At 41.6% G+C, this 21,954-nt stretch overlaps 1 protein-coding gene across 1 annotated transcript in view; it reads right to left on the bottom strand.

The window, feature by feature from the left end:
* LOC128661738 (uncharacterized) overlaps nucleotides 1–21,673 on the bottom strand; it is an 82,678-nt gene extending 61,005 nt beyond the window's left edge. The window contains exons 1-2 of the mRNA XM_053715957.1: nucleotides 21,488–21,673; nucleotides 18,061–20,736 (exon numbers count right to left, since the gene is read on the bottom strand). Coding sequence (XP_053571932.1) covers nucleotides 18,061–20,736; nucleotides 21,488–21,548 — 2,737 coding nt within the window. The 5' untranslated portion in view covers nucleotides 21,549–21,673. The remainder of the gene's footprint in view (nucleotides 1–18,060; nucleotides 20,737–21,487) is intronic.
* Between the last annotated feature and the right edge of the window lie 281 nt (nucleotides 21,674–21,954).

Below are 21,954 nucleotides of genomic sequence, written 5' to 3' on the forward strand. Positions count from 1 at the left end.
GAATAGGGTAGGGAATTTTGGGGGGCTTTTTTATTTTATTAGGGGGCTTAGATTAGGTGTAATTAGTTTAAACTGCTTGTAATTCTTTTTTATTTTTTGTAATTTAGTGTTTGTTTTTTTTGTATTATAGAATAGTTTATTTTATTGTATTTAATTGTAGGTAATTTATTTAATTAATTTAATGATAGTGTAGTGTTAGGTTTAATTGTAACTTAGGTTAGGATTTATTTTACATGTAATTTTGTATTTATTTTAACTAGGTAGCTATTAAATAGTTATTAACTATTTAATAGCTTTTGTACCTAGTAAAAATAAATACAAAGTTGCCTGTAAAATAAATATAAATCCTAAAATAGCTACAATGTAATTATTAATTATATTGTAGCTATATTAGGGTTTATTTGATAGGTAAGTATTTAGTTTTAAATAGGAATAATTTAGTTAATTTTAGGAATATTATTTTGTTTAATATAAATTATATTTATGTTAGACGGGTGTTAGGGTTACGGTTAGAGTTAATTTAACCGTAACTTTATTATAGTAGCGACGACTGTGCGGGCGATTAGGGGTTAATAATTGTAGGTAGGTGGCGGCGATGTTAGGGAGGGTAGATTAGGGGTTAATACTATTTATTCTAGTGTTTGCGAGGCGAGAGTGTGGCGGTTTAGGGGTTAATACATTTATTATAGTGGCGGCGAGGTCCGGTCGGCAGATTAGGGTTTAATAAGTATAGGTAAGGTAGCGGCAACGTTGGTGGGGGCAGATTAGGGGTTAATAAATATAATATAGGGGTCGGCGGTGTTAGGGGCAGCAGATTAGGGGTTCATAGTGATAATGTAGGTTGCGGCGGTGTCCGGATCGGAAGATTAGGGGTTAATAATAATATGCAAGGGTCAGCGATAGCGGGGGCGACAGATTAGGGGTTAATAAGTGTAAGGTTAGGGGTGTTTAGACTCGGGGTTCATGTTAGGGTGTTAGGTGCAGACTTAGAAAGTGTTTCCCAATAGGAAACAATGGCACTGCGTTAGGAGCTGAACACTGCTTTTTTGCAGGTGTTAGGTTTTTTTCCAGACAGCTCAGCACCATTGTTTCCTATGGGGATATCATGCTCGAGCACGTTTTTCCAGCTTACCGCTACTGTAAGCAATGCTGGTATTGAGGGTTGATGTTGAGCTACATTAGGCTCAACGTACCCTTTTTTGAGCCTAACGCAGCCCCTCAGACAACTCTAAATACCAGCGTTGTTGGAAGGGTGCGTTGGGAAAAAAAGCAGCGTTAGCTACGCGGGTCTTTACCTACAAAACTCTAAATCTAGCCGATAGGCTTTTCTTTAGTTTATACACACTTTGGAGCAGAGTTTAACCAGCCTCTGAAGTATTCTACAGCTACCTACTACACCTGCAGTGGGGAGTTCTCCCGTTATTCAGACTTCTAGAGAGCGCATTTGATTTTCGGCTAACGATCCGGCTGAGGCCTTTCCTGCTATCTGAGACGCACCCTTCTGCACCACTCAACGGACTTCAGTATAACACAAACAACCTGCATCACCTGCCAGCATCTCCCGGAAGGCTGGGGGTCTGCTCCGGAGCCGCCACTACCGCAAATTCAAGGAAAAAACGCTGGGGCCAGATGAAGGAGGGGATCTTTCCGTAATCAACTAGCAATTTAGAAGGACTCGACACGGGAGCCCTGAGAGACCTCTACCGCTCACTACCCAGAGCCTAGCTACTGCACCAGACCCCAGATCTACTACCTGCTGGGAGATACAATCCCCATTGCACTTACCGGACTGCCTATAGCCTGAAGACCTGGGAATTCCTTTCTCTGATTCAGTGGCGCGAATAGACGCAATTTTCCCATCCACTCCGCACTTCAGGATTCTGGCTGCAGTGCTGCACAGAAGGGACATCTGATATGCTAGCTGCACACAGGGGAGACCAGCGCGTCCCAATAGCTATTCCTCAGTAAGTTCCAAACTTAAGTTGGAGTTGTTGAGACACGGCACAGTCTGCAGAGGGAGTATAAAGACTGTTTCAGCTAAACATTGAGGCCCCAGCTCCGCAGTGTATTAGTAACATATAAGAGGCCCTAATACTCCCCAGGGTATACACTTATCCCCCAGAACAAGGATATTTTGCCTGCTCAATTATAGATACTATAACCTGGCATATGTCCAGAATCCCTCCACGTGTCTGCTCTAAAACTCCTAGACATCACAGATACAGCAGATAGCCCCACTCTGGAGGACGAGAGGGATTCCCCCTAAGTCTACACACACCCCTTACCCCCTTTGTAGTTGGAGGGTGTCTCTCTGCAAAACCTGAGCTTACAGCAGCTATATCTCACGCTGCCATTAGCCGTCTCACTTAATGATATTTCTCCACCTGTCAGGATCTAATCTAAACACATACAGTAATGGCCTGCACATAGAGGCCTATCCACTGTCACCCTACAAAATAGGATACACACACTCCTACTCTCTTACCACGTGGGTTGATTATCTTATGGGGCCCTTGGGCTCATGCACTGACTTTCTCTTTTTGGAGACAAGAGTGGTCTCTGACTTTTAAGCTGCACAAGTTTGGAGGACTAATCCCCTGGCAGGAGTCCTGCCTTACAAAGAAGTGAAAACCCATTCAGAGTACACGCTACAAGGAACACTGCAGAACCAGCAATTTACTTGAGGCCCAGGCGAAGAATTTCAGCCAGGCCTAATATTGATAGATTTCATCAGACCTATTAATAGCTCTTCCACGCCGGAGGGTTGGGGCTTCACTCCGGTGTGGGTGCATTTAATTACAATAAATAACTGTCTGGATCTAGCTGTGGATTACTGCTGTGCCACCCAGCTGACCCGAGATTAATCTCCTGCCAACACTACAGCTTAAGCAAGAGGTGCACCCCTACACAGACCTATCTGAATACTAAATAGTGGTGGACGCTCCTTCAGGATGGGACTCCTCCTTTGCCCTAACAGGCCCACTTGTCTCTGTGCAGGCTTCTAAATCTAGGGTGAAGTGCCTACTCTCTAAGGTCCCCCCAACCCCCCCTCTTGCATAAGAGATACCTGCCCACTCATTCCCTTTCTTGGCCATTACAAACCCATGCAGCCCCTAGAAAGCCGAAAGCCTCTATATCCATCAGAAAGCCCTCCTTTGTATCCCTCTCATTTCTGATGTGTCTGCTCCTCACCACCATGGGGTAAAATCCCATGTCTAGGCCGTTCTGACCCCGGGATACACTTCTCACAGGGGATGAACACAGCTACATAGTAAAGCCTACCTCTATGCAAATTCTTGGATTGTCTTTATACTCTACTATTGCAATGTCCCAAGCATTTAAAAGAAAAAAAAAGGGAGCCACCACTCTGAAATGCACAGTAGTTGAACACTTTTGCCATCAAGCAATGTCCACCCACACCTCTTCTGAAGACGACGGCTTGGATAATACCAACACTCATTGCTCCCAAAATCTCCCAGCAACAAAGAATCGATCTGAACCTCTCCATCATAGTGAACCCCTTACTGTGGACTCTATAAAAGCACTCTTGGTGAACCATCACGATTCACTCTCCAAAAAAATTGACAAGAGCCATGCAGGGCTCAAAAAGGATATTGCAGTTATTAGTGACATAATTGACACCCTTGAACGGAAACAGGAAGATCTAGCAATAGAACATGTAAGTCCCCTCAACTACTCTTAAAATGTCTAGCTACTCAGATCACTGATCTTGAGTCCAAATTAGCTGATTTAGAGGATAGATCCAGGAGGAACAATGTGAGGATCAGAGGAATACCAGAAATAATAGGCCCTCAAGAACTAAAGGACTATCTTCTGAAACTCTTTACAGCAGTGTTGGGCCCCACAAGTGACTCTGACACATTGATGGACAGGGCTCATTGAGCTCTATATCCTAGAAATATGGAAGGAGATAAGCCATGAGATGTCATTATCCACCTCCATTATTTCTCCTTCAGGGAAAAACTACTAAGGGCAGCGGCAAGAGAGGGAGCACTCACAAACATGTTTGCAGACCTTCAGATATTCCCCGATCTCTTCTCACATACCCTCCAGCTACGAAGGAACTTCCAGTTCTGCACTAGGATTTTGAGGGACAAAGGAATAAAATATATATGGGGATTTCCTGTCCAGCTGTTCATCACAAAAGACAGCCAGCAGTTTGTTGCCTCATCCATACAGCAAGCAAGGGAACTCCTGCTGAGATGGGAGCTTCTCCCAAACAATTCTGTGGCCCCTCCCACAGTGGTTCCCCCGCAGAATCTTAGAGCATCAATGGCTGAATGGTGCCCCCTCCCACAGAGACTGCTTTCATCCAACCAGAGACACTCTACTAATGAAGACCCTGCTCCATCCATACAAAAAAGATAATTGCTTACCTGTATTAACTTAGTCCAGTACCGGCTCTCTCTCTCAATTATTTTTCTCCCCTACCTCTCCCTCTTCTTTCTCTTCCTCCTCCCTGCCTCGACTTGTCTCCACTTTCCCCTTCCATCCTCCCTGGTCTCCCCTTCCCTCCCCAGGCCCTGCCCTTGCCTCCCCCCATACCTTTTTTCTCTCCTTGGGGCTTGTGGGCCCTGGACACCTCTTACTCTCTCAAGGTCTAACTGACCCAACGTGATTGGTGGAGACCTACACCCATAAGGACTGAGATTCCAGAAACTGTACACCAATGCCGTAAAGTATGTTGTTTTTGATGTTCTTATTAACATGTTATCTCTTGTCCTTCTCTGCTGTTACTAGTGATCTATCCCTCCTTATAGAAATGTTTAACTGTACCTGGGTGGGATGGGAGGTCTCCCCTAGGGCTCTGGTGGAAAGACTCATAATTGAGTTTGGAACTGTTTGAGAACCCAGAATTATTTGCCCCCCCTTATGAGTTCTCTTGGCTGAGGCTCCTTCTAACTACATCCTCCCCTTCCCCTCACTTCCCTTCCACTCTCCATATTCCCCCTCCCCCCTTGTCCTCCTCTGCCTCAACCTTTTCCCCTTCCCCCTCCCCTTCACTATCCCCCTCTCCTCCTCCCTCTCTCTCTCTCCCCCTCCCTTCCTTCCTCCCTCTCCCCCCTCCCCCTCTCCCTTCCCTTCTCTCATCTCCCTCCCTTACCATCTTGGGACTGGGGGAGGTGTCTAGTTTAGTGAGTTAATAGTTGAGCCTGATTCCCTGGACAACCTAAACTGTAAATTATTGTTTGACTGTGTTTAAATGTTTGCATTGTTAAGTTCATAATGCTATGTTCTCCCTAGCCCTCCTATGATTAAGAGGCCCAGACCCCCACTTACCCTGATGCCCCAAGGTACCCTCCTATAAGGGACACTGGCTCTATCATCCTTCTTAGAGCCTCTGAACCCCACATCTTTGAACTTGACACATGCCCGTACCATCATTCCACCTGGTGAGATACTATACTGAATCATACCAGTCCAAAGAGCAACCTAGTTTGCCCCCTCATATATAGATCCCGGGGGCTGGCAGGGCTGCGGCCCCTTATGTTAGCTCCGCCACACACATTTTGAGTTGTGACCTCTTGTTAGAACTCTAGAGGTCACTCACAAAGAAAGTGACAAATTAACACTTTCCTTTTTTGGAAACCAAAGTAGCAAGAACGCAAACGTAGCTATCTCCTGGTCTCCAGCCTACTGTACACCTTTAAACGAGGGTGACATTCTATTCACAACCTTGGACTGACCCTTTAGGAGGCATGCCGGAGTTGAAATCTTGTCCCCATGACCTGGCTCCCCTCTCTCCTATTCCCTAGCTCCTGGTGGGTGGTTGTCACGAAACCTTCTAACATGCTCCCCCTTAAGTTTGCAACACTTAATACCCAGGGCCTCAACTCCCCTACAAAGCGAAGCCTCTTGATCCGCTATCTCCTCCAGAACAAAGTTAATATGGCCTTCTTGCAGGAAACTCACTGGCAGGAGGGCACCAGATACTTTAGCAATTCATCTTATTTCCCAGTTTCTGAAATGGCTACATACAGAGAAAAAAAGTGGGGAGTGGCGGTCCTTGTACATAGAGCAGTCAAGTGTGACATAGAATACAGGGAATCTGATCCTGATGGAAGCTTCCTAATCATGGTATGCAGACTAAATGAAGTCTTGTGCACCCTGGTCTCCCTTTATGCTCCCAATACTAAACAGATCCCCTTCCTTCGCTCTGCATTAGACCGCATTGAGAAAGTTAAGAGAGGCCATCTGTCTATTGGAGGTGTTTTTAACCTGGTCTGGGACCCCTCCCTTGATAAGAGATTACCTGACAACTGTCCCCATGGCAGAGATGCTACCTCATTGTCTGTAGCTTTTCAGAAGCTCTGCTTCCAATACAGCCTCTATGATATTTGTAGATGCCTGTCTCCAAGTGAAAGAGACTTCACCCACTACTCGAGCGCCCATAACTCTTATTCCCGGATTGATTCTATCCTCTGTGATAGCTGGACCCTAGATACCTGTCTCACCTCTTGTATCAGACCCTGCCCCTGGTCGGACCACGACCTAGTGGTGGTAACATGCTCCTTTACTTCCTGCCCAGAAAACTGCTGTCATGGGAAAAACATCATACATTCACAAAATAAAGTAGCTAACTTGTTATGCACTGAAAGTCCTTTCAGGAAACTATTTAAATGTCCCATATGTCCAATGTCCTTAGAGCCTTTGCTAGGTGGATATTCAGGCCTAAAGGCCGTCATTCAGACACACCATTAACCATTTTAGGGCAGGAGCAGAGCCTTTACACAGATACTAAATTAGGGCGTAAGATTCTACCCCAGACCAATCCGGACATCCCTGCCAGCAGCAATATTATACCCGGAGCGAAAAATCCAGGCCTCAAGTGGGTCACAGTGCCAGACATACGTTACCAGCCTGAATGACGCTCCTACCCACAAACACCAGACAGCTGATGGCAGCGGCTGAGTCTGGCAAACATCTTCTAGGCTAGGGAATAGTCCGACAGTCCCCACATTCCTCAAAACAAAATGGCTCGACATCGGTAGTCCTGGTTCCCCATACACACTTTCTAGCATCAGTGCTTCAGAGTGCGCACTTGTAATGCTAAGCAGCAGTGTTGGATCTATTTTTGCAGATGAGAGATACAAAGAACTTGGTTAACATAATATATTTATGCGTTCAAATTATGTTTTTTGTAGCTTGATTCAGATCTGAAATATGACTGAAATAATCTAGAATTGTGAAGCAAGCAATTACTATATAAGTAATGTTATAGAAGTGTTTATAAGAACTAGACTGGTAAATCACTTCTGGCAGCACACTACTTAACAGCAACAATTGTTACAAGGTAAGTTACACTGTAAAGGTAATTAAGAGTGAACGTTTCTGATACGGTTAACCAATGTGTACACATAACTTAAGTCTGAATATATATCAGAGTGATAGGAATAACTGTAAGTCTGGTACTTACTTTTGATAATTTATAACTTGGAGACTTGAACAGATCGAGAGAGAGTAAGAGGAACGTTATGCTCTGGTGCTGGTCTGAGACAGAGTGGAGAGAACAGGCTGCGTGACTGCAACACAGAAAAGTAGATCCGGCAAGTATTATCAAGAAATGATATGTTGTATCCGTAATGGGAGATAAAGACACAAGAGGATAATCCACAATTCAGGAAACGGCTGGGAAAAAGAGCAGCTAGTGAATCTAGCAAGGATTCAAATTACCAAGCAATGAATTATGGGAAAGGTAAGGCTTTATAGGGAGGATGCAAGCAGGTGATCAATCTCCTTAAAGGTATATGCATGACAGCACTTCCCCTGACCTCCATCGCAGAGTAGGCCTCATCTCTTATGCTGGTATTCCAGGTAGATGTCAAGCTCTCAGGGGTTATCACCCGATCATGGGCCAGAGAAACCCCACAGCCACTGAGGGATCTATATCAGGTTGCGTTATACCTCTCAACCTAGGCATCTCTGCTCTAATTTGACTCCGGACCTCCGATGCTTGAATTTCTGAGTGGTCACGGTCCATAGAAAGTAAGAGGCAATCAAATCTAGCGCAAATCGTGCGCTCATATTCAGCCAACAGATCTTGTATGCCTACAAATATTCCCGACATGTTTAAGCTGCACAACTGTAGTGATAGTTATTGAAAGAGGAGAAGCTGCCTTATTCTCCTATCACCCGGTTGCCCGGGGGGGGGGGGGGGTGCTAAGGTTTTCCTCCACGAGGCTGCCAAACATCAACGGTCCAGTCTGGGAAACTTTTAAGCAAACAAAATTAGAATAGCTCAGTCCAGCAAAGTTTACTCTATATCATGCATCAAAATCTTGTGCTGGTTGGCTTCACAAAAAGCTAGATATCTTGGCGGAAAGCATATCCTGATGCTTGAGCTCTCAGATTAGCAGCCATCTTCTGGTAGTGCCTGGACACGCCCCTGCCTTTGCAAACTATTATCGAACCCTATACAATTTGGGAGCTCATCCTGATACCCCCAAGGTGAGCTCTGTAGAAATTCAGAACTTCCTGGACTCACTCAACCTACCACGCCTTCCCCTAGAGGCAGAGACTGATCTTACACTCCACATTCACCAGTGAGGAGATCCTCTCAGCGGTACGTTCTCTCAAGCCAGGGAAGGCCCCTGGGCCAGATGTCTTTACAGCATCGTTCTATAAGACCTATGCCCCTGAATTGATGCCAATCCTCACAAGGTTCTTCACTGAGGTAGGCAATCGAGGATCTTTAGCTGGGGAGTTCTTGGACGCTAGTATCCTCACTATACCCAAGGAAGGCAAAGACCCGACCCGATACAAAAGCTACAGGCCAATTTCGTTAATCAACATTGATTTCAAGGTGTATGCGAAAGTATTGGTTAATAGACTTGCAACTCACCTCCCATCACTGGTTCATTTCGATCAGGTGGGGTTTGTCTTGGGCTGACAAGGCTCTGATAACACACGCAGGCTCTTAAACCTATACACTGAATCAGCTGACATGGGCCTAACACTACTCACCCTGTTGATTGACGCTGAGAAGGCGTTCGATAGGGTGAGGTGGGACTATATGTTCCTGACCCTGAAAGCATTTGGCTTACTGGTGACATTCTGCAAGGCGCTTTACTCCAGCCCTTCCGCCAAGGTGAATGAAGTAGGTTTCACCTCTCCACCTGTATTGATTACAAATGGAACGAGGCAGGACTACCCGCTCTCCCCCATCCTCTATGCACTATCTTTCAAGCCCCTGGTGGCTGCCATCAGACAACAAAGGGAGATCCAGGGCCTTATAATCCACGATTTGGAGCAGAAACTTGCCCTCCTTGCGGATGATCTCACTGTTTTCCTGTCGGAACCACTGACCTCCTTGCCCCCCTCTTTGCCCTACTGGATCTTTTCAGTAGATTTTCATACTATAAAATTAATGTATCAAAGATGGAGGCATATTCCATAGGACTCCCATCTGGGGACCTTCAGACTCTACAGAGAATTTACCCCTATAAGTGGTCAACTAAGAGGATTAAGCACCTTGGGGGTCTATCTTTCCCATGATAAAAATACTATAATGACTGACAACTACTCCCCTTTATTGAAAGAGGTAGACTCCCTTCTTGGGTCAAAGAGATATGAGGAGGTTTCCTGGCTCAGTAGAGTGGCCGCTGTCAAGATGATGATTCTCCCAAAAATCACTTTTTCACTGCCTGCCTCTCCTGGTTCCCCAGACCATCCTCAACCTCTTTCAACAACTTATTTCCAACTACGTTTGGAGAGGTGAAAGGCCTAGAGTCTCAGTCCATGTCCTCCATATGCCAGTGGAGAGAGGGGGGTTGCCCTCCCAAACATCAGGCTCTATCATGAGGCAGCAATGATCACCCATGCATCAGCATGGAGTTCTGAACTCCCACAGACCAGATGGCGTGAATTGGAACAGACCTCCTTCCCAGCCCACACCAAACTTGAAGATCTTCTCTGGATGGCGAACCACGGTCTCCAGCCACTATCTTTCCCCAATCTAATTGTGAGGGACTGCAGGAAGGCATGGATGCTCTTGCACAACTGCAAGAATATCACCCCCCATCCATCCCCAATTCACCCTGTCGTGAGCCTTCTTTTAACCCTCCCCAACTTTCATATTGGGATCTGGAGAACTTCCCAACTACAAACAATTGGCGACTTTTATGACAATGATACCTTATTGAACCAGACAGACCTAATAATGAAGAGAGAACTTCCATCCAAAATTCATTTTGACTTGACCAGATTGAGATCCTTGCTTCGATGCTGGGGATTTCTCCCTGAGATAACTAGAGACCTAACTATATGGGAAACCAGATGGGCAACCAACCTTCAACTCCATAAACCCCTGTCTTCCCACTACCAGTCCCTCTTGGATGAAGATTCGACTTTCCAGACCGCTCACACACTGGCATGGGAATGAGAGTGGGGAAAGGTGTATACATCTCAACAATAGCTCTGTGCCATATCTACTACCAGGGCCTCCATACACTGTGTGACAATGTATGAACTCTTCTATAACTTCTGACACGTTGGCACCTGGTTCCCGCCAAACTACAAAAGTTCTACCCCACATGCTCTGGTTTGTGCTGGAGGGGATGCGGTGAGAGGGGTAGCCATACACACATATGGTGGGACTGCCCTCTCCTTGAGAACTACTGGTCCAAGCCGAGACATCTTTGCACTACCTTGGGCCTTCCAGACATCACCCTCCCTTCCATGGTATTACTCCACGTGGGCATCCCCCCAATTCCTCCCCAAGGTCAGTGCCTATTGATTTGAATTCTCCTCTCTTGATAGCTAGAAACTGGGGAAAAAAACAACCCCTGAGGTGGAGTGGTGTCCTTGACGTGGTTGAATATCTCAGATCTATGGAGATGGGGGTGTATCTGGCCAAGAAGCAGATGGGTGCATATGCCCTGATTTGGAAACCCTGGGAGTCCCCCTGATGACTAGCCTGCCCCCTAGCCTATGTGAGCCGGGAATGCTGTATCCCTTCCGGGCTGCTCCGGAACTATACCCTTTTTCCTGTCCTCCATGCTTGGAGACTGTGCCCCCCTCCCCCTTCCCTCTACTCTGCCCTCTGTGGGTCCTGCAATGGAGGTAGGGTACCTCCCCTCCTTTCCATATACCATCTGGGAGGTCCCCTTCCCCATAGTACAGTTGTTTGCCCTGTTGGTGTGTTTTGGACTGACCCTCCCTACTTACCCTTTTGTTCTGCTTCTCCCGCGGACACCCAGGACTTTACCCCCATGAGCTAAGGTGACCCCTGATCCCCTCCAGAAGCTGTCCTTCCTGACTATATCCTGTAATATCCTTCTACCAGACCAGGAGACCACGAGTGACCATGAGTGATCTTGTTCACTTGATAGTAAATACACAACCCTTATCGCCTTTCCGGTCCTTACTTCCATACCTATTAGTACTGAGACTTAGAGAACAACCTTTAAAGTTAGTACCTTGGATAACTGACTTTCCTCCCTTAAAGGGATAGTGGCGATATATATGTTCCCCTACAATGCTATCCCCTTATCCTACTTCCCCTCCCTTCTAGGAACCATTCCTCTTACTATACTTTTGTAAAATGATGAAAAGATGTTATATTTGCACCTCTACTCGACCGAACTCTGTAACCCCCAGGTCGGGTCCGGTGCTTTGCATTGTATTGTATTAACCAGAATTTTCGCAAAATAAAAAAAAAATCTTTTTGAAGAAAAGAAAGAATTGTTGCTCTACATAAAGATGGCCTAGGCTATAAGAAGATTACCAAGACCCTGAAACTGAGGTGCAGCATGGTGGACAAGACCATACAGCGGATTCACAGGACAGGTTACACTCAGTTCAGGCCTCGCCATGGTCGACCAAATAAGTTGAGTGCAAGTGCTCAGCGTCATATCCAGAGATTGTCTTTGGGAAATAGATGTATGAGTGCTGCCAGCATTGCTGCAGAGGTGGAAGGAGTAGGAGGTCAACCTGTCAGTGCTCAATCCATTCGCCGCACACTGCATCAGATTGGTCTGCATGGCTGTCATCCGAGAAGGAAGTCTCTTCTAAAGATGATGCACAAGAAAGCCCGCAAACAGTTTGCTGAAGACAAGCAGTCTAAGGACATGGATTACTAGAACTATGTCCTGTGTTCCAATGACACCAAGATAAACCTATTTGGTTCAGATGGTGTCAAGCGTGTGTGGCGGCAACCAGGTGAGGAGTACAAAGACAAGTGTGTCTTGACTAAAGTCAAGCATTGTGGTGGGGGTGTCATGGTCTGGGTCTCCATGAGTGCTGCCGGCACTGGGGAGCTACAGTTCATTGAGGGAACCATGAATGCCAGCATGTACTGTGACATACTGAAGCAAAGCATGATCCCCTCCCTTTGGAGACTGGGCCGCAAGACAGTATTCCAACATGATAACAATGCCAAACACACCTCCAAGACGACCACTGCCTTGCTAAAGAAGCTGAGGGTAAAGGTGATGGACTGGCCAAGCATGTCTCCAGACCTAAACCCTATTGAGAATCTGTGGGGCATCCTCAAACAGAAGGTGGGAGAGCGCAAGGTCTCTAACATCCACTAGCTCCGTTATGTTGTCATGGAGGAGTGGAAGAGGGCTCCAGTGGCAACCTGTGAAGCTCTTGTGAACTCCATGCACAAGAGGGTTAAGGCAGTGCTGGAAAATAATGGTGGCCACACAAACTATTGAAACTTTGTTCCAATTTGGACATTTTCACTTAGGGCTGTACTCACTTTTGTGGCCGATGGTTTAGACATTAATGGCTGTGTGTTGAGTTATTTTGAGGGGACAGCAAATTTACACTGTTATACAGGCTGTACACTTACTACTTTACATTGTAGCAAAGTGTCATTTCTTCAGTTTTGTCACATGAAAAGATATAATAAAATATTCATAAAAATGTGAGGGATATACTTTTGTGAAATACTGTATGTCTGTGTATATATGTGTGATTTTCTATCATTGTTTTATATATGTGTGTGTGTGTTTATATATATATATATATATATATATATATATATATATATATATATATACATTGTGTTTCTGTGTGTGTGATTTATATAATTGTTATATGTGTGTGTATGTGTGATATATATAATTGTTATAATGTGTGTGTATGTGTGTATTTGTGTTGTGTGTGTGAATTATTTAATTGTTATAAATGTGTGCATGTGTATTTGTGTTGTGTGTGTGAATTATATAATTGTTATACATTTGTTTGTTTGTGAATTATATATTTGTTATATATGTGTGCCTGTGTGTGATTTATATAGATGTTATATATGTGTGTGTGTGTGGGGTGATTTATATAATTGTTATATATATGTGTGTGTGTGGGGGGGGGTGATTTATATATTTGTTATATATGTGTGTGTGTATGATTTATATAATTGTTATAAATGTGTGTGATGTATATAATTGTTATAAATGTATAATTGTTATAAATGTTTGTGTCTGGTTTATATAACTATTATATATATATGTGTGATTTTGTGTGTGTTGTATATAATTGTTATGTGTGTGTGATTTATATAATTGTTATAAATGTGTGTGATGTATATAATTGTTATGTGTGTGTGATTATAAAATATATAATTGTTTTATATATATATATATATATATATATATATATATATATATATATATATATATATATATATATATATATATATATATATATATATATATTTATATATGTGTGTTTTTGGGGGTTAATATTTCTATGGACCTTATTTACAATTTCAATTCATGCATTCAATGAGATAAAAAATAAAATATATGTGTAAAAAAACAACATGACAGAGCTGCTTATGAAGTGGTACTTAGCCCCACAACACATGTATCTTGTATTGTCTAAAGAAAATAATAAACAAATATTGGAAGAACTCTGAAGGTTATGGTGCACAGCTACATAACTGGTGGGACTGTTGAGTTATTGAGGAGTGTTGGGACGTGGTCATTGTCCTAATGGAACAAATACTAAATTGCCTGTTAGAATGTTCCTATAACCATAGCTTGTGGGTATTAAAGGAAGTTGTTTCAAATTATGGTCAATTGTGCGAAACAACTTTTTCCACAGATGGGATACATCAAGGAAACTCTTCGATTTAAGGATGGACACAGAAAGTAAATGATATTATGTCTACCGACAAACTGCATAATCTATCACTATAGAAAGGCAAAGTCAGGCTAATCTGCTGTGACCAAATGTTATTGAAACAAAGATAAATAATTGCCTTTATATTATATATTTCCTTTATATTTCCTTTATATTAATCTGATTAAATATACATAATTTGTCTTTCCTTCAGCTTTTAATGCAATTTATTTAAGGATTTCAATCAGCATTTCTGTATACACATGCAAATAAATAAGAATGTTCACACACATACAAACAGACATACAGATACATGCACAAACACACGGACATACAAATGCACCTACATGTATACATATGTGCATATACATGTGCATTAACACACACACACAAATACTTACACACACATGCGCATACAAAATGCCCATACACACTTACAACATGCATATGTGCACACACAGGCATTACCCTCACATATACATACACATAAGCATAAATACATGCATACACATCCACGCGGACATACACACACACACACATACACATGCACACACAAAATCCACATACACACTTACACTTATAAAAACAAACACACATACACGTGCAGATACAGGCATCACCCTCACATATACATACACACATACACATAAGTATAAATACATGCACATACAGACATACACACACAAATGCACACACACACACACATGCATGCCTACATACATACACAAATACAAAGTTATGCACAAACATACACATTCAAACACACATATATACACACACACACACATACATGCAAGCAGACATACACACTGTCACACATGCATATACATACACATAATAGCACACATATACACACATACATACAAACAGACATACACACATACATAAAAGCAGATTCATATTTTCATTACTTTCTTCGCTTTATTGTTGTAATCTATTTAATTTCCATTTGTAACTGTTGCTTCATTTCATTATAAAATCAGAGAGCCAAAGAGAGAGAGAGAGAGAGGGGGGGGAGGAAGAAAATGGAAGAGATAATGAAAATGGATTTAATACTACATTCAAAGGAACATTAACCCCTTAATGACGAGGATGTACCAGGTACGTCATGCAAAAATTGTCGCTTAGTGACACTGGACGTACCTGGTACATCCTCCGGTAAAACCAGTGCTGTAAGCTATCGGTGATTGCTTCAGCTGCTCTTACAGTATTACAGTATCAATATTGAGGCATTGTGCAATACCTGCCAGAGAGTAACCGACGCAGAGAGGGCCAAACTGTGGCAGTGATGGTGCTGATCATTAGTAGTGTGGGAGGGTTAGGAGGGAGGTGGGTGGGTGGGCGTCCCATAACTGGAGGGGGTGGGGCTGCTACACTACAGAAAATACATTCTCTGAGAGTGTCAGGGAAGGGGAAGGATGGAGGGGGCAGGAGGGAGAAGGAGGGAGAGTGGTATCCTAGATGTGGAGGGGGGAATTAGAGGGTAGGAATATTATCTCGGAGGGGGAAGTAGTAAATAAGGGAGGGGGAGGTAGGGGGCAGCTATAATACATAAAAAATGTTTGTTAGTTTTTTTATTATACCTAAAATTGCAGAAATCAATTAGAGGGGGGAGGTTTAGAGAGCTGGTTGGAGGTATCAGGAAGGTTGGGGGGTAAGGGGGATCCTACACTGCAGAAAATATATATATAAATATATATATATATATATATATATATATATATATATATATATATATATATATAGTCTTATAGTGGGGTGACTACTGGGAGTTGGGGAGGGAAGAGAGCTGTTTGAGAGGGAACAGGGAGGGATCAGGGGTGGGAAGTGTCAGGTGGGAGGGAAATCTATACACTAAAGCTAAAATTAACCTTACAAGCTCCCTAATTAACCCCTTCACTGCTGGTAATAATAAAAGTGTGGTGCAAGCTGCAATTAGCGGCCTTCTAATTGCGAAAAAGCAATGCCAAAGCCATAAATGTCTGTTTTTTTCTGAACAAAGGGGATCCCAGAGAAGCATTTACAACCATTTGTGCCATGATTGCACAAGCTGTTTGTAAGTAATTTCAGTGAGAAACTTAAAGTTTGTGAAAAATGTAACAATTTATTTTTATTTGATTGTATTTGGCATTTGGCGGTAAAATGGTGGCATGAAATATACCAAAATGCGCCTAGATCAGTACTTTGGGTTGTCTACTAAAAAAAAATATATATTGTTTTGATAGGTAAATATAAAAAAGGCTATATTTCTGTTTAAATGGAGTGATAGCAAAAATGCTAAAAATGCCCTTTTCTTTTGGGGAAGTTTTAGTTTGAAATGCCAAGTCCTTTAAGGGGTTAAGGGAATAAACATTGGACATTTCTAAACTCAGGACAAAATTTAGAAACTATTTAGCATGGATGTTTTTTGGTAATTGTAGATGCGTAACAGATTTTTGGGGTCAAAGTTAGAAAAATAAACTTAGAGTGTGTTTTTGTCAATTTTTTTCATCCTATTTTATATATTTTTTTATAGTAAATTATATGATATGATAAAAATATTTGTATCTTTAGAAAATCCATTAAATGGTGAGCAAAAAGTATATAATATTGAGTAATAATGAGTAAGAGGAAAATTAAAGATAAACACAAACACTGCTAAATGTTAAAACATCCCTGGTCCTTAACGGTAAGAAAATTGAAAAACGATCTGGTCACTAATGGGTTGAAATAAAAAATGACTTACCCATAAAATGAAAAATGATGTGCAGTTTATCAAGTTTCCAGAATAATAATAATAATTATTATTATTATTGTCATTATTATTATTATTATTACTACTTTTACCTCTTAAAACTATGTTTTCTTCCATTGCCCAAAGAGGCAGAAGTGCATATATATTTAGTCCCTTAAAATGTTTTATTATTATTATTATTATTATTATTATTATTATTATTATTATCATTATCACCATATAAATAAAGGAATACTTAAATTGTGAGATAGCACCAGTCTATATACTTTGGTAAGTATAGATGGTAAACCTTTAGTAGGTATTATTCATAGGAGTTTCCAAGATTCCTCAAAGAGAAAAGAGCAAGACTCACATACTACTGAGCTACATACCAGCTCTCAAAAAATAAAGCAAAAAAATCAATCCTATGGCACAGATCAGGAACTGATAGTGACACACCCCTTGGAAAAGCTACATTTCGAGCAGTGAAACGTACGTTGGAGAGATCAAAGGTTGAACATTGAGAGGGGAAAGGAATTCTATCTGGCACATTTGTATCTGAGATCCCGCTGTTCCTCAGTTTGTTTACCTTTTATATTTTATGATATATTATTTATTGGTTTTAATAAACATTGTCACAATCAGTTCCTGATCCATGCCATAGGGGCATATTTATGATTGTGCAAGCGGACATGATCCGATATAGCGGATCATGTCAGCTGCACATCGATAAATGCCGACAGCATACGCTGTCGGCATTTATCATTGCACTGGCAGTTCTTGCTGCAATCTGCCCCCTGCAGATTTGTGGCCAATCGACCCGCTAGCAGGGGTGTCAATACACCCAATAGTATTTGATCGGGTTGATTTCTGTTGATTTCTGTTGAGCATGCTGACAGGTTATGGAGCATCGGTCTTTAGAAACACGGGGCATCAATCTCCATACGGATTGGTTTTTATGTTTTATTTTCTCAGAGCTGGAATGTAACTCTGTAGTATGTGAGTACGCCAGCCATAAGATTACGTATCCCTTACATACCTTCTGGAAGTATATGGACTTGTGTCATCTCATACTTTAAGTATTCCTTTATATTGTGATATATGGTGGTTTACTTTTTAATTTTTAATTTTGTACTTTTTTAATACTATATTATCACATTTGTATTATATTATTAACCATTATCTATATACTTTATTTTATTATTATTATTATTATGAACTGTTCTTGTGCATTGTAAAATATTTTTATAACTCACCAACTGTGGTTTCCTTTCCTGGAGATGTAAGAGCAGGTAGGTTACTTGTTTCAGTGATAATGACTTTAGCTGTAGTTTGAGTAAACAGATGGCTGCTGGTTTGAGATAACACAGATGTCTTCAGATTGGTAGTGGTATTACTGGTAGTATTAAAAGCTACTGAAGGTGTCACAGACGCTACGGTGCTAGTGATTGACTCTACCACAGTGCTGTGGGATACACTTGTTGCATTAGGTTCAACAGTAGACATTTTATAATTTGTTGTAAAAGATTTGTAATCTGTATTGTTGTAATTTTGGTCATCCATTGTAACAATTGTGCTGCTTTCGGATGTTGTGTTTGTTAGAAGGGTACTATAGCCAGTCACTGCTGATGTTGTGTTTGTTGGAAGGGTTCTATAGCCAGTCACATCTGATGTTGTGTTTGTGGGAAGGGTACTATAGCCAGTCACATCTGATGTTTTGTTTGTGGGAAGGGTACTATAGCCAGTCACATCTGATGTTGTGTTTGTGGGAAGGGTACTATAGCCAGTCCCTGCTGATGTTGTGTTTGTTGGAAGGGTTCTATAGCCAGTCACATCTGATGTTGTGTTTGTGGGAAGGGTACTATAGCCAGTCACATCTGAAGTTGTGTTTGTGGGAAGGATACTATAGCCAGTCACATCTAATGTTGTGTTTGTGGGAAGGGTACTATAGCCAGTCACATCTGATGTTGTGTTTGTGGGAAGGGTACTATAGCCAGTCACATCTGATGTTGTGTTTGTGGGAAGGGTACTATAGCCAGTCACATCTGATGTTGTGTTTGTGGGAAGGGTACTATAGCCAGTCACATCTGATGTTGTGTTTGTGGAAAGGGTACTATAGCCAGTCACATCTGATGGTGTGTTTGTTGGAAGAGTTCTATAGCCAGTCACATCTGATGTTGTGTTTGTGGGAAGGGTACTATAGCCAGTCACTGCTGATGTTGTGTTTGTTGGAAAGGTTCTATAGCCAGTCACATCTGATGTTGTGTTTGTGGGAAGGGTACTATAGCCAGTCACATCTGATGTTGTGTTTGTGGGAAGGGTACTATAGCCAGTCACTGCTGATGTTGTGTTTGTTGGAAGGGTTCTATAGCCAGTCACATCTGATGTTGTGTTTGTGGGAAGGGTACTATAGCCAGTCACATCTGATGTTGTGTTTGTGGGAAGGGTACTATAGCCAGTCACATCTGATGTTGTGTTTGTGGGAAGGGTACTATAGCCAGTCACATCTGATGTTGTGTTTGTGGGAAGGGTACTATAGCCAGTCACATCTGATGTTGTGTTTGTGGGAAGGGTACTATAGCCAGTCACATCTGATGTTGTGTTTGTGGGAAGAGTACTATAGCCAGTCACATCTGATGTTGTGTTTGTGGGAAGGGTACTATAGCCAGTCACATCTGATGTTGTGTTTGTGGGAAGGGTACTATAGCCAGTCACATCTGATGTTGTGTTTGTGGGAAGGGTACTATAGCCAGTCACATCTGATGTTGTGTTTGTGGGAAGGGTACTATAGCCAGTCACATCTGATGTTGTGTTTGTGGGAAGGGTACTATAGCCAGTCACATCTGATGTTGTGTTTGTGGGAAGGGTACTATAGCCAGTCACATCTGATGGTGTGTTTGTTGGAAGGGTTCTATAGCCAGTCACATCTGATGTTGTGTTTGTGGGAAGGGTACTATAGCCAGTCACTGCTGATGTTGTGTTTGTGGGAAGGGTACTATAGCCAGTCACATCTGATGTTGTGTTTGTGGGAAGGGTACTATAGCCAGTCACATCTGATGTTGTGTTTGTGGGAAGGGTACTATAGCCAGTCACATCTGATGTTGTGTTTGTGGGAAGGGTACTATAGCCAGTCACATCTGATGGTGTGTTTGTTGGAAGGGTTCTATAGCCAGTCACATCTGATGTTGTGTTTGTGGGAAGGGTACTATAGCCAGTCACTGCTGATGTTGTGTTTGTTGGAAGGGTTCTATAGCCAGTCACATCTGATGTTGTGTTTGTGGGAAGGGTACTATAGCCAGTCACATCTGATGTTGTGTTTGTGGGAAGGGTACTATAGCCAGTCACATCTGATGTTGTGTTTGTGGGAAGGGTACTATAGCCAGTCACATCTGATGTTGTGTTTGTGGGAAGGGTACTATAGCCAGTCACTGCTGATGATGTGTTTATTGGAAGGGTACTATAGCCAGTCACTGCTGATGATGTGTTTATTGGAAGGGTACTATAGCCAGTCACTGCTGATGATGTGTTTGCGGGAAGGTCATTATAGCCAGACACAGCATCCTCGGTGAATACTATGCTGGTTTCATTTCTTGTAGAGCTAGCATTGTTGATCATTAGTGTTGTATTTGTTGTGAAATTAGTACTACTGATAGTTTCATCCATCCTGCTTTCAGTTATTGGTGCATTTCTTGTGGACAAAGTATTGGTGCTGATTATTTCACTATTTGTTGTGGAAATAATGCTTTTGTCATTTGCTGTTGAATTTACTGGGTAAATAGAAATAGTTCCACTGCTGGATTCTTCAACATGTTTTGTTAAAAAGGTGGCACCTACAGCAGCAGAATGTGTGGGAAACAATGTACCAAAGTCGGCTGAGGTTTTTACCAAATAGGAGTCAGTTGGTGTGAACTCTGCATGCATTAGTGTCATATCTGAAATATGGAAAATAATACTTATGTTAGTTAAAATAGTTTTATTGTTCAGTTTCATGAGAGTGGAAATATATGTTGCACTATGAGTCAGTCAAATATTCATATTAAATACAATACATACAAGTGCCCCTTTCTCACACCTCTCCTTTCTTTTTATTCTTAACCATGGAGAATGAAAAACAAGCATTTTTAGTAAATGAAAAATTAGGTTTTACTGTGAATGCCATATTTACTTCAATCAAGTTTTGGTTATTATCTACTATATTATATTATGCTTGCAAAAATATAGTATAACAAGCCTGTGATGGGGGAGGGAACAAAGCTTTTTTTTTAGCAACAAATCAGGCTCCCTTGTTGCTATGATTGCTGTGATGAACTGTTCATATAAATGTTATACTAGAAATAATTGTTATACATTGTCAAAGTCTGTATATATAATAAATATACTTCATCATGTGATTCATTTATCTAAATTAATAATGTTTATGTTTAGTAGAAACCAAGCTAAGATTGTGATAATATTGACAAACATTATGTTCATTATTATTATTACAGATATAAAGGAACACAAAATAATTAAACAAACATAACAAAAAAAGTAAACTATTAGTTAGGAGTTTACCCCCTTTCCACCCCAAATACTGTAAATAAATAAATTGTCTATAAGGATTTTTTAGACTCAGTCCTGTAAACTCAAAAATAAAAAGTCTTCTTTATTTTATTCCTGGTTAGCTATATCTGAAATACTCACCATAAATCACTAGACAAATTACTATTTTCTTAACAAAATCCATTCCTCTTACGAAAGCCATGCTCAAGAGACAGATGGACAAATCCTTCAAAACTAATTGAACTAATTTATATTAAGTCTTTCTTTCTTAATCCGAGCATTACCTAAGTCAACTTAACTTCAAAGGAGCTTTTGTTAACTGAGAAATATATGGGAGGGACACTTCTTTTGGCAACATAAACTCATTCTTTATGGTGCACAAAAATAAGCAAACAAAATAAAAAATGCAGTTTACTTTCTGTTTGACCAGATAATCAGGCTGAATTCCTTTATATTTATGATTAACCTAAAGAATGTATTATGTCTGAAAATAACTTTTAGATGTTACTTGGCTTTAACCTCAAGGATATATATATATATGTTTTTAATATTTACTATCTGGACATACTATATTTTACACGTTCACTTTCTTTTGCGGCTACATGGTA

This window comes from Bombina bombina, chromosome 5 (genome assembly GCF_027579735.1).
Source record: "Bombina bombina isolate aBomBom1 chromosome 5, aBomBom1.pri, whole genome shotgun sequence".
Classification (NCBI taxonomy): Eukaryota; Metazoa; Chordata; class Amphibia; order Anura; family Bombinatoridae; genus Bombina; species Bombina bombina.